General features: G+C 46.4%; 4 protein-coding genes across 4 annotated transcripts; 3 read left to right on the forward strand and 1 right to left on the reverse strand.

The window, feature by feature from the left end:
• Window positions 1–70: 70 nt before the first annotated feature.
• Window positions 71–511, forward strand: N7447_008083 (NADH dehydrogenase [ubiquinone] 1 beta subcomplex subunit 7; the record flags this gene model as incomplete). Its single annotated transcript, XM_057232345.1, has 3 exons — window positions 71–122; window positions 187–308; window positions 407–511. The coding sequence occupies 3 exons, from the start codon at window positions 71–73 to the stop codon at window positions 509–511; spliced, it is 279 nt and encodes a 92-aa protein (XP_057081887.1).
• Window positions 512–2,077: 1,566 nt separating this feature from the next.
• On the forward strand, window positions 2,078–4,427 carry N7447_008084 (glutamate--cysteine ligase; the record flags this gene model as incomplete). Its single annotated transcript, XM_057232346.1, has 7 exons — window positions 2,078–2,088; window positions 2,142–2,214; window positions 2,283–2,348; window positions 2,413–2,555; window positions 2,608–2,733; window positions 2,787–3,372; window positions 3,423–4,427. The coding sequence occupies 7 exons, from the start codon at window positions 2,078–2,080 to the stop codon at window positions 4,425–4,427; spliced, it is 2,010 nt and encodes a 669-aa protein (XP_057081888.1).
• A 167-nt stretch (window positions 4,428–4,594) lies between these two features.
• N7447_008085 (uncharacterized protein) lies at window positions 4,595–5,059 on the reverse strand (the record flags this gene model as incomplete). The annotated part of the gene is made up of 1 exon (XM_057232347.1): window positions 4,595–5,059. The coding sequence occupies one exon, from the start codon at window positions 5,057–5,059 to the stop codon at window positions 4,595–4,597; it is 465 nt and encodes a 154-aa protein (XP_057081889.1).
• A 733-nt stretch (window positions 5,060–5,792) lies between these two features.
• N7447_008086 (Carboxylesterase type B) lies at window positions 5,793–7,685 on the forward strand (the record flags this gene model as incomplete). Its single annotated transcript, XM_057232348.1, has 4 exons — window positions 5,793–6,122; window positions 6,180–6,366; window positions 6,426–7,046; window positions 7,093–7,685. The coding sequence occupies 4 exons, from the start codon at window positions 5,793–5,795 to the stop codon at window positions 7,683–7,685; spliced, it is 1,731 nt and encodes a 576-aa protein (XP_057081890.1).
• Window positions 7,686–11,657: the final 3,972 nt, after the last annotated feature.

Below are 11,657 nucleotides of genomic sequence, written 5' to 3' on the forward strand. Positions count from 1 at the left end.
AATCGCCAACCACGCCGTCCTGCCTCTGTTTCCCCGCTCCTTGCCTTTCCACCCCTCAATTCTCGACAAAATGACTGTCATTGAAACGGTTAAGAGCGCTGTGGGTCTGTCGGAGACCTCCGGTAAGATTCTAAGGCCATTGATCAGCAATTAAAAGCTCTAGCAGGAAAGTTGACCAGACTCCAGCAACCCGCCAGGAAATGTCGGAAGCCCGTCTTCCCATGCAGTACAGAGATTCATGCGCACACCTGTTGATTCCGTTGAACCGATGCCGTCAAGCAGAGTACTACCTTCCCTGGAAGTGCGAGGTACGAGATCCTTCGTCTTAATGTTCCAACACAACCCGATGCGGCCAGAGCGCTTTCCAGAGCTAGTCAGCTAATGCCATTCTCTTCTTCTCCCCTAGGATGAACGCCACTCATATGAGAAGTGCCAGTACGAGGAGTTCAAGAAGCGTGTGGCTAAGATGGACGAGCTGCGTGCCGCCAAGGACGGCGCCCGGAGCAATTGAATTGTGGGACTGTTAGTATGCGCGGTCGGTGCTGCTGCTGAAGCAGCAGGATATGTAAATAAGAGATACACCGAAACTGCTTATGGATTGCCTTTTGGCGTTGGGACCTTTGATCAAATCGGCCACTTTATTTTCTTCGCCTTTGTGAACGACAATTGCATCCGCAACTTGATGTTCTGTTTGACATTGGCTGATACCCAGCATATTTCTCAGGCTGACATGCCTCTTGGACTGAACTGTCCATGGGCAACCTGTCATGGCATAGCTCGAGCGCATGTAAGCAGATGATATAGTATATCTTGCAAAAAGAAATATAGGTACAATCCTAAGGGTTTGACTAATGAGCTCCCTTGAGTTCCTCGGTGGTCAAGAGGCTATAATTATATAGTTCTTTTGATGAACTTGGACCACACTACTTTGCTCTCGGCAATGATGCCTTGTTACGGGCTGTCAATGTAAAGCTTGCGAGCTCGTTCGGACTGCTTATTCTACAAATACTCCCTATATGCAAACCCCATGACCTACCGGCATGACAAAGCATATTGCCCAATTAAACATCATCTAGTTCTGCCCTGCGTCCAATGATCGTTTGCGGCTTTATAAGCTTAAACCTGTGAGCTATATTAGCTATATTGTTGCGGATTGGTGGTATGCACAATATTACGCTAATTGCAGTTGGGTAAAGACATGATAAGTAAAATACATAGATGCATTAAACAAGTCCGAAAACTGGTCTACCGTATAGAGAGCTTTTGATGAAGAGCTACCTGGATAGTTTGCCTCCGGATGGATATCTCATATAAAATTGCATTATAACGCAACCCCTACTTATTCGATGGTTATTCCCATGCATATTTGACCTAGTCCTCATTGAATCAAGTCAACAAATTTCTCTTGGGCTCATGATATCTCTTATGCGCATGATACTTTCAATTTTAGGCGCTGGCTTCCGACCTAGCATTACCTCCAAGTTTAACTTAGCGTGTAGAGCATTGGACATCGTTCAAGTTGATTTTGGGATTGACTATTGAATATCATATCTCTGATTTTGTTTTTCCCTTCGTACCTATACAACGCTCGGACCTATGATAGATGCTCCGATGATCCTTGAAGACGCAATTGCAGGGTCTCATATCACCACAAGCCTTTTTATACCAGGACACTCCATGTTCATAACCTCTTAAATGGGTCAGATGAAGGCATATTCCTATATAAAAGCCTTGATAAAATAACCTTAGAACACTCTTCAAGGTTTCAGGTGACAAATCATGATTAATAATACGATACGAAATTCCGCCCAGATGGGAAATAAAACTCCCGCCGTTATCGCCGCCCCCGCCAGAAAATCGGCCGGCCACCGAAAAATCGACCCCCTCATTGCGACTTACCAGGAATTACAGAGAATCAATTAGAAGGGGGACTATGCGCAGGTTTACATCTCTTTGATTAATCCCGGTTCTTACCTTTGGCCCTTCTATTCACTCTGGGATTGTCTTGACTCTCTTACCCTGTACTTGTGCCTGGGCATTTTGTGTTTGCTAGCTTGTGGCCTACATATTTGACGCAATGGGACTTCTGTATGTGCTCTGGAGGCTTGGTTTGCTTTTGGAATCCATCTAATCTCAAACAGAGCACTTGGAACAGCGCTGGAATGGCCGGAAGCCAAGAAAAAGGCGGGCCAGGTGCGGCAGTGGGGTATCGAGGTATGCCACTTGTGTTCGATTCGTCTAGGCCAGCAACGAAACAACCTCGGAGTGTCTGACTTAATTAGCAATTACTTGCCAATTGGCGCAGGGCACGAGGCAAGGAACGCGATGCTCTTCTTTGGGGCGACGAGGTATGTTGTTTTAGCTCGCATGGTGTTTCCGGTCGTAATCGCTGATCCATATTCTCTATGATAGGTTGAATACCTCGTGGTAGCTCTCGATGACGCGGCGAAGAAATCCCGGCTATCTCTAGCCCAGGCTGAGATTCTGAAATCACTAGCAAGAGATGAGGCGTTGTGGAAGTCTGGTTCTGGCAAGGACAGCGCAACTGGGGACCAGTGAGTGTGATTTGATGTCAAATCAGGAATTAGCATATCTGACACCAACCAGTGCCGGAGAGGAGCCACCTCATTTCCACCCCGAATTTGGAAGGTTCATGTTGGAGGCTACTCCTGGACAGCCTTGGGGAATCGGGTTTAAAGACCTACTCAAGGTGGAGTCCAACATGAAGTGGAGGTGAGCTCTTTCAGCAACATAACTTGACCTGAAACATGCTAATAGCCTTCAAGACGGGAAGTTGCGAAAGCACACATGGCTCCAAATGAAGTCCCCCTCACCCTAACAACCTTCCCTCGGCTGGGAACCAAGGATGACTACATCCAGCCGTATTATCCTCCGTCTGGACCAGCCCTCCGCTCGCAGTTTGTTCCTGATGAGATTGCCAACCCCCATATCCGTTTCCCCACTCTGGCTGCCAACATTAGATCCCGAAGAGGTCGCAAGGTCGAACTGAATGTACCTGTTTTCCATGACACAAATACCCCCAGGCCATTCAAAGATCCGACAATTAACTACGACCTTCATAATTGGCCCGAGGATGATGACGTCCGCAACGGCGCAGCCAAGGATGATCATGTTTACATGGACGCTATGGCATTTGGAATGGGCAGCTGTTGTTTGCAGATCACCTTTCAAGCAAAGAATATGACAGAGGGCAGAAGACTTTATGATCAGCTGAGTCCTCTGGGTCCCATTCTTCTAGCCCTGACCGCCGCTACACCCATCTATAAAGGCTTCCTAGTGGACACAGATGTGCGATGGAACCAGATCGGCAATGCAGTCGATGATAGGACACCTGAGGAACTTGGTGAAGCTGTAGGTTTTCCGGAATTATACCATTGGCACACCGAACTAACCTCTTGCAGCCTCTCAAGCACGACCGGTGGAGAATTCCCAAGTCGCGATATGCCTCTAATTCGACTTACATATCCCAGGATCCTCGTCTCCGGAAAGAATACTTCGATCCTGATCTAGTTGTTGATGAGGATATTAAGAAACGCCTCATGGACGGGGGAATGGATGATCTACTCGCGACGCATTTTGCACACTTGTTTATCCGTGATCCCTTGGTCATTTTCTCTGAGGATCTCGAAGAACTGGATCTTAACAAGAGTGACCACTTTGAGAATTTACAATCCACTAATTGGCAGCACATGCGCTTCAAGCCGCCGCCACCTGATAGTGATATTGGCTGGAGAGTTGAGTTCCGGTCTATGGAAATCCAAATCACAGATTTCGAGAACGCCGCGTTTAGTATTTTCATCGTCCTCATCACCCGTGCCATCCTGAGCTTCGATCTCAATTTCTACATCCCGATCCAGCGTACTACAGAGAACATGGAGACAGCCCACGCTCGCAATGCTGTTCTTGATCGGAAGTTCTGGTTCCGCAAGGACCCCTTCCCTCGCAGGGTGCCCAGAAGCGCACAGCAGTCGACGAATGGCAGCACCATCTCATCTACGACATCCTCGGCTGTGAACACTCCGCCCCCATCGCCTCCTCTTGGTCCTGTTGAGACAGAGTTTGATCTCATGACCATTGACGACATTGTGAATGGATGCGCAGACGGGTCATTCCCGGGTCTCATTCCGCTTGTTGAGTCCTACCTCAACAGCGTCAATGTTGACGTCGAGACTAGGTGTTTCCTGGCCAGCTATCTTGATTTGATCCGGAAGCGAGCCGATGGAACTCTTTGGACTGGGGCTCGTTGGATGCGTGAGTTTGTAGCCAAGCATCCTAGCTACAAGCAAGACAGTGTTGTGTCTGAGGAGATCACATACGATCTAGTGAAGGCCGTTGAGGAGATGACCGTTAAAGAAGGCAAAAAGGGATCAGTCGGATGGGAACTTCTCCGCGGCAAGAAGGTCTAGATCTGAGGCACCCACACACACACAACTAGATATCCAGAGTATGAGTATGTATGAGGGAAACTTGAAACTATTTCCACATAGTCGTGACAATTGGAGGCAGCCCTCCTTGTCAGAGCATCGGATGAATTTTAATTTTTCTCATTCTTCAGTCTTTCCAACCAAAGTACTCATTCCAGCAGCATTTCCTCCTCAGTCGGCAAACGACACGAGTCTGCCAGCCCAGTCACCTTCCATTCGCCATTAAGTTTATGCAAGACAAAAAGTTCCACACCAACATGATCCACAACGCCATTAATCTTCGACCGGAATGGCGCCCACACAGCGGCCAAGTTCAAGGTTCCTGTGTCATGCACCTTCACCTCAGGATCCCAGATACGCTCATCGATGTCATCTTTGAGCCCAGCGACATGTTCAACGAATGAACCAATCGTACAGAAGCGTAGGGAAGTTGGAGATGGAGGCGAGAGTGCCATCCCTCCTGCTCGGATACAGTGTTTCTCGAAATCAGCGCGCGACTTGGTGCTCAGGGCTGCGAGGAAACCTTGCGTGACTGCGATAATGGCGGCTGTTTCCTCAGATTCTAGCTGGATTGCTGCCCCGGCGCGAGAGCGGTTTGATAACGACCAGCACATTGCTGATGGGATGATTTAGTCAAGTCATCATATAGTGGGAGATTGTCTTATTATATCATTCTCTCTGGTTTCAATAAGCAAACAACTCTATGTACATGTGTACCTACATATGTATACTGCTCACTATTATTCGGGTCACGACTGTTACCGTTACATGCCCATCGGTCTGTTACACTTTGTCTAACTTCGTTCAATTTCAGGATTTCAGGAACCCTGCGATCTTGTGGTACAAGAGTAAGTGCTTCGTGTCACACATCAACTTATTTAGTGCTTGGTCCGGGTTTTCATCCTACAATGTTCCCACGTCTACTCTTTTCCTTAAACTTGATGCTTATGTGACTATCAGGGGCATGTGGCAGCTGCTAGGCTATCTCCCTTGACTATATTCCAAATCTATAAATACAAGACTTACCTCGGAAGCACAAAAGCTTCGGTTAATCCTCGGATGGATTAACATGGCTATGACCAAAGCAGACAATCGTCCGTCTAGCTTTTGAGAAAATTGCCATGAAACTTAATACCCCGAACATCCTGAAGGAGTATTGGTGGATGAATAGGTTTAGACCAGCTCTCTCTCCATGATATCCCGGCCTATGAATGATTATTCCTACTTGTGAATGGATCACATATCAGCCGATCATACTTTCGAATGCCGATCATCGACAATTTGGACGATTATAGGGTTTCCCCGCAACACGGACGTCCTCCGACCTCCGGTGATGTACAGTACAAAATGAAACTCGAAACGACACACGATGGGGGGACTAGGGTGTGCAAGAAGAGTGTTTCGATTTATGTCATTATGCTTGGATTTGCGACCGGCTTTCTCTTATGGACAGCAGTCCATGCTGTCCCTACAAAATCATCTCCCATGGTGACAGTACGCAATGGAACTTATACTGGAGTGCGAAGCTCAACCTACAACCAGGATTTTTTCCTAGGTATGCCTTATGCCCAGCAGCCTGTGGGTAATTTGCGCTTTACTGTGCCGCAGTCGTTGAATGCGAGCTGGGATGGTACACGCGATGCGACACAGTATTCGGATATTTGTGTTGGATATGGTGTGAGTGCAATTCTTCCAATTGTGTTCAAAGATGCTTCTTACCAATGCGGAAATTAGACGGACTCGATTTGGTACCCTCAGTCAGAAGCATGTCTTACCTTGAACGTAATCCGGAGTTCATCTGTCAACAAAGACTCGAAACTCCCTGTTGGGGTGTGGATTCATGGCGGTGGATTTGCTCAAGGTTCCGGGGCTGACGAACGTTACAACATGTCCGCGATTGTGGAAAACTCATATCAAATTGGTAGGGTCCTCGCGCTCTCTTTGGATACTTGGAAGATTGGTCTAACTAGGAGATATAAGGCAAACCGTTCATCGCTGTCACACTGAACTATAGACTGTCAGCATGGGGCTTTATAAGCTCTAATCAAGTCTCTAGTAGCGGAAACACCAATCTTGGATTGAGAGATCAGAGGCTGGCGCTTCAATGGGTCCAGGAGAATATCGGCGCCTTTGGCGGTGACCCCAAGAAAGTCACCATATGGGGCGAGTCGGCAGGTGCCATGTCAGTGGGATATCACCTTACAGCATATAACGGACGAGACGACAAGCTGTTCCGGGCCGGCATCATGCAGTCTGGGGGGTCGATAGCCCCCAGAGCAGCAAATCATACGACCTTCCAATTAAACTACAACAAATTGGCCTCCAAGGTAGGCTGCTCGGATGTCGCGGATTCATTACAATGCCTTCGTGAAGTACCATTTGAGACACTTAACACTGTTTTAAACGGCACGGACGGCAACTCTGACTACAATTTCTCGCCGGTTGTGGACAGGGACTTGATTCAGGACTGGGGCAGCATCCAACTGAATAAACACGCATTCGTGAAAGTTCCTATCATTACCGGTAGTAACACAGACGAAGGAACTGCATTCGGGCCTACAGGCATCAATACCACAGAGCAATGGTATCAATACTTAACACGTATGTAAATTTTCTACGCTACTAATTCAGTAGCTAACCCTTCCAGACGGTGGATTCAACTTCCAAACACCCGCCTCTGTAGCCAAACGCATCCTTGAACTCTACCCTGACGACCCATCGCAAGGTATTCCAGCATATCTCGGAGACCAGCGCGTGCCTTCAAACGGCTATGAATGGCGCCGCACATCAGCCTTCGCAGGTGACTTTTTCATGCATGCCAATCGCCGGCGACAGTGTGAGGCATGGGCCGAAACATCCACCCCAGCATACTGCTATCGTTTCAATGTGCGCTCGGCAGATGTACCACCCCTTTCGGGCGTGACTCATTTCGAGGAGGTATCCTTTGTGTTTCACAATATTGCGGGACTGGGATATCACTATGGCAAACCGTTTGCTGGGGTGCCGCAGTCATACATTGACCTCAGTTCGATGATGACGAGCATGTGGGCATCTTTTATCCACGACCTCAATCCAAACCCGGGTGTTGTGAAAGTGCCTGTGTATTGGGATACTTATTCCAGGAACAAGCCCGTTGATCTCTGTCTCGATGCTAATACTACCAGTCATATGGAGGCTGATACATGGCGCGAAAACGAGATCGGCTATATCAACTCGGTTGCGCAGGCTTTTTGGCGGTAGAAGATGAATTATTGTATGGTATAAAATACAGTCTACAGTAAGCTTCTAGATAAATCTATCAAGTTCCGTGGAAATCGGGCCCGAGATCCAGGGGACCGAACTAAAGCCATCGAACCATGGGTCGGTTCTAATCCAACCACACGGTTCGGGTGGAGGAGCCGAACGCCAAGAAATTACTATTTCCTCGATACTTCCTTTCTTTTTATATCCAGATATTAAAGACATGCAATCTATATTGTTGCCAAAAAGAAAAGGATTGATTTAACTAATTCAACTCTAGCCGTGTTAGAGCCACGTGCAATATATAGATATCCCGTTTTGCGCACGAAAATTGCAGATCGGGATCAATATTCAATTTCGCTGCTTAATTGCACTATACACAAGGAAGATTTTCAGGGCAACTCTTCTAGAACCATGATTAATTTCCTCCAAAAGTCAAAGTTCCATAACTTCTTTTTGTCCCCAACTTTTACCCTTTCTAGACCTATAACTTTCACCTCTAAAAATCAATCCACAGTGAGACACAATTATAGATAGTAGGCCTCGATAGTGGACCAACGGCTAAAATCTCCATCCACAGCTAAATTGGATATGTGCACATCCCACCTCCATGAAAATCAAGCTGTCCCACTCCAGGCGCTTATCGCGCGGGTCCCATCAAAAAGCCAATGTTGAACGAACTATGCTCCACCACACCTACATGAACTAGTTCCGATTTATAACCTACATTGTCTGCGTCTGAAATACGCAGACTCGCATGGAGAATGGGCATCTCAGAATGATTTCAGACGCGTGACGTGGCCTGAGCCCACTAAATTCACTCACACAGGATCGATCTCACATGCCAAGGGCCTCCGGTATACCTGCCCCAGTCATGTCATGGCGGGTATAACGAGTACCAGTTGTACTTTATACATTCCAAAGCTCACCGCCACAATTTTAACAATGGCGCTTGGCACCAATCTCACGTCCTAAGGTCGCAGGTTTGCATTGAGTAAGGATCTCCTGCACCTGTGGACTACATCATTAAGATCTGGGCGGGGCTGTAAATTCTACGGTTTGAAACTTTGATGCAAGACTAGTGGGTTTTAGAATGGTTGCCTCCTTTTCCTAAATCCAAGTTCAAATATACACAGTGTATGTATCCTGCAAGCCACCCGGAAGATCTCGGATACTCAATCTGGGGTTTCGGGCAGATGCAGCTCACTCGATCTCACTATTTGAAAAAAAACCTGCGGATTGCAGTGCAGCATACTGATAGCATATAGATCCTGTGTGTCTACCCAAGTTATATTGTATGTACTCCGTACACATAACTCCCAAGAAATGCATGAGACTAACCCCAAATTGAAATCAATAATCCCAATCCACCGGTAAATTCGATTATTCTCCACTTATCGCCCCCACGATCTTCTATTGGTTGAATTTAGATAAACTTTCCACAAAAAAAGGGTGTCTCCAGTCAGAAGTCGATTTCAATATGGAGTCAGCCGCTAGATCCAATCTCTTGGGGAATTAAAATGCAAAGCGAAAAACTAAGGGTTTGGGTCCGGCTTGGGTTCCCAGCCAATCAGAGTACGAATAGCTGATCTGAGGATCGATTAAGTTCTATAATAGTCTAGTTAGGATGAAGATGATCATGATATTCTTCAACACCGGGTAGTACAAAAATATACACCTACATAGGATGACGAACCTGGATATTTCGGATAGATCCGCTGCAGTTGGTAATATAATGTCTACATTTTGAGAAAAATAAATTAACAATACAATAATAAGATATACTTGCATATTCGATGTACAAATTCGGAATACTAATGCATGTCCGTTATTCTAGTACATCTTTCAAGGCCAAGTCCGAGAGTCTATATTGTACTCTGTCCTCCGTACAACCTCATATAGAACGCTACCATATACTACAACCAGCTATGGCAGGGAAGACAGAAGAACATCCAAAAGGACAATAAACCTTACACTCCACTTAGGCCACCCATCTCCCAATGTAGCCCTTAACTCGGCATGGCGCGGGAGGCCCGAGAGCCTGATTGAAATACCGATCTGCCACCTGCGTCCCTTTAGCTCCTGACAATCTACCACGAGGTTAGCTCGCGTGGACCTTTACAGGTTTACACCGACATTTATTCCAAACAGAGTGCTGAGAAAAAGGGAGAACCCGTCACCGTCATCGCCGTCTCCACCAACGGACAGTTTGCAGTTCACTGCAGCAAACTATTGATTCCGATCTCGCCGTATACGATCTCAGATAGAGTTTGTGTCGACCATTGGCCACCGATCCAAGGCTTATGGGTCGGATGGCACAGGCCAGGGACGATCAACAGCGTCATAGGCATCTTTTTTCTAATACATCTATGTAAGTCAATGTACTCCGTACGGAGGAGCCAAAAAAAGGGGACCGTAAGATTGTCCAGACAGAATGTTATTATTAGCTTGTGGAGATGGACCCATAATGATATTCCTTCTTCGTATGTACTCCGTCTGCTCCGTACGGAATACCCTGTTTCACTTTTTCACTCATATGCCGAGTGGACTCTTCGGCAGTGCTGTCCAGGCTCTGTGAATGGATACGCCAAAATTCACTAGGCGTTTTTTCTTCTCAAGGATCCTCCGGTACGATATGGAGATTTTCACGAAGAATCCACATATTTCCTTTGACTTGTAGCGCCACCTATCTCATTGCCGTACAATGTCCGTCGCCCGGGACTGAACAGTCTATCCGAAACGGTGTAGAAGTTGATGGAGATGAGCGGCGTTCCCGGGGGTGACTCGGCCCGGTTCTCGGAACGATTATGGATAGTGATAGAAGACGGTGGAAATGGAATTTGCTTGGACAAGGAAAATCGGTTCGAGTCCGAATTTGATCCTGTGGCAAGGAGCATCATGCCATGTCGTTTAGACCTTATCGTTTAAAGTAGTAAAAAAACCCTGCCCCATGTGTTCACCTGCCCTAGGGGCCGAATGAATCTGATGAGTCAGCATGTCCCAAAACGGATGTACATTCTATGGCTCTTTCCAAGTTGGGCTCCACGGACCGTTTTACCTTTCTTGCTTTTTCCCTTTCTTCCTCTTTGACACCGATCTATAGAAATATTCACATGTACTAGTAAGAGTACGGAGTAGACAACGGACGTTTGTACAGGGTACGGCTAATCGCATAGATCCCCACAGGGAAGGACGAACGTGTGATCTGGGATCTCGATCGATTCGATGCCAACCCTGCTAGCTCCTTTTCTTTTGCTTTTTTCTGAGAATGTACGGATCTGGGCAAATAATATTCCGATATAGTCCTGAACCCCACCCGTTAAACTAGCAAAGTAAACAAAAGGAAGACAAAGAAGCCTCAAATTAATCAACATAATAAATTAAATTGCTACTTCCTAAGTGAGTATAGTGAATACGGCCGGACAGACTATAGAAACTCTCCAGTCCACCGGAGTGGCCACACTTGGCAGATGCGATTCCTCCGAACATGGATTCTCCATGTGGGCTCACAAACCAAGCACTAAACTGTCAATACTTCGTATCGACAATGACAAATCTTGAGACGCGGCTTTTTCTCCACATACGGCGTACGCCGTACATACCTTACATAGCGGAATGTGGCGGTCTGTAGTAAATAGGTCTATACAATATTAGATTTAATATATTATAGTTATCATCGGAAGATGTACTAAGTATACTCTGTATTTAATTTGTATTTAATTTGTATTTAATCTAAATAATCTAAGTGAGATCTCATGTCCGATCCCGATCTAAGGGGATCGGGATCTGATTATCTGAACACAAATACTTGCAGCGAATGATCGCGCTCCAACCCCGCTAGTTGAATCGGCAAACTTCGACTTGTTTTTGATCTATTTAACAGTCATTTTCTTATATAAAGATATATAGAGGATTTCTATCTGGACCGGAGATACCCAAGTTGGAACAGGGAATACAATATTCAAAGATCTG

Source organism: Penicillium robsamsonii, assembly GCF_028829455.1.
Source record: "Penicillium robsamsonii strain IBT 29466 chromosome Unknown utg000005l_segment0_segment0, whole genome shotgun sequence".
Classification (NCBI taxonomy): Eukaryota; Fungi; Ascomycota; class Eurotiomycetes; order Eurotiales; family Aspergillaceae; genus Penicillium; species Penicillium robsamsonii.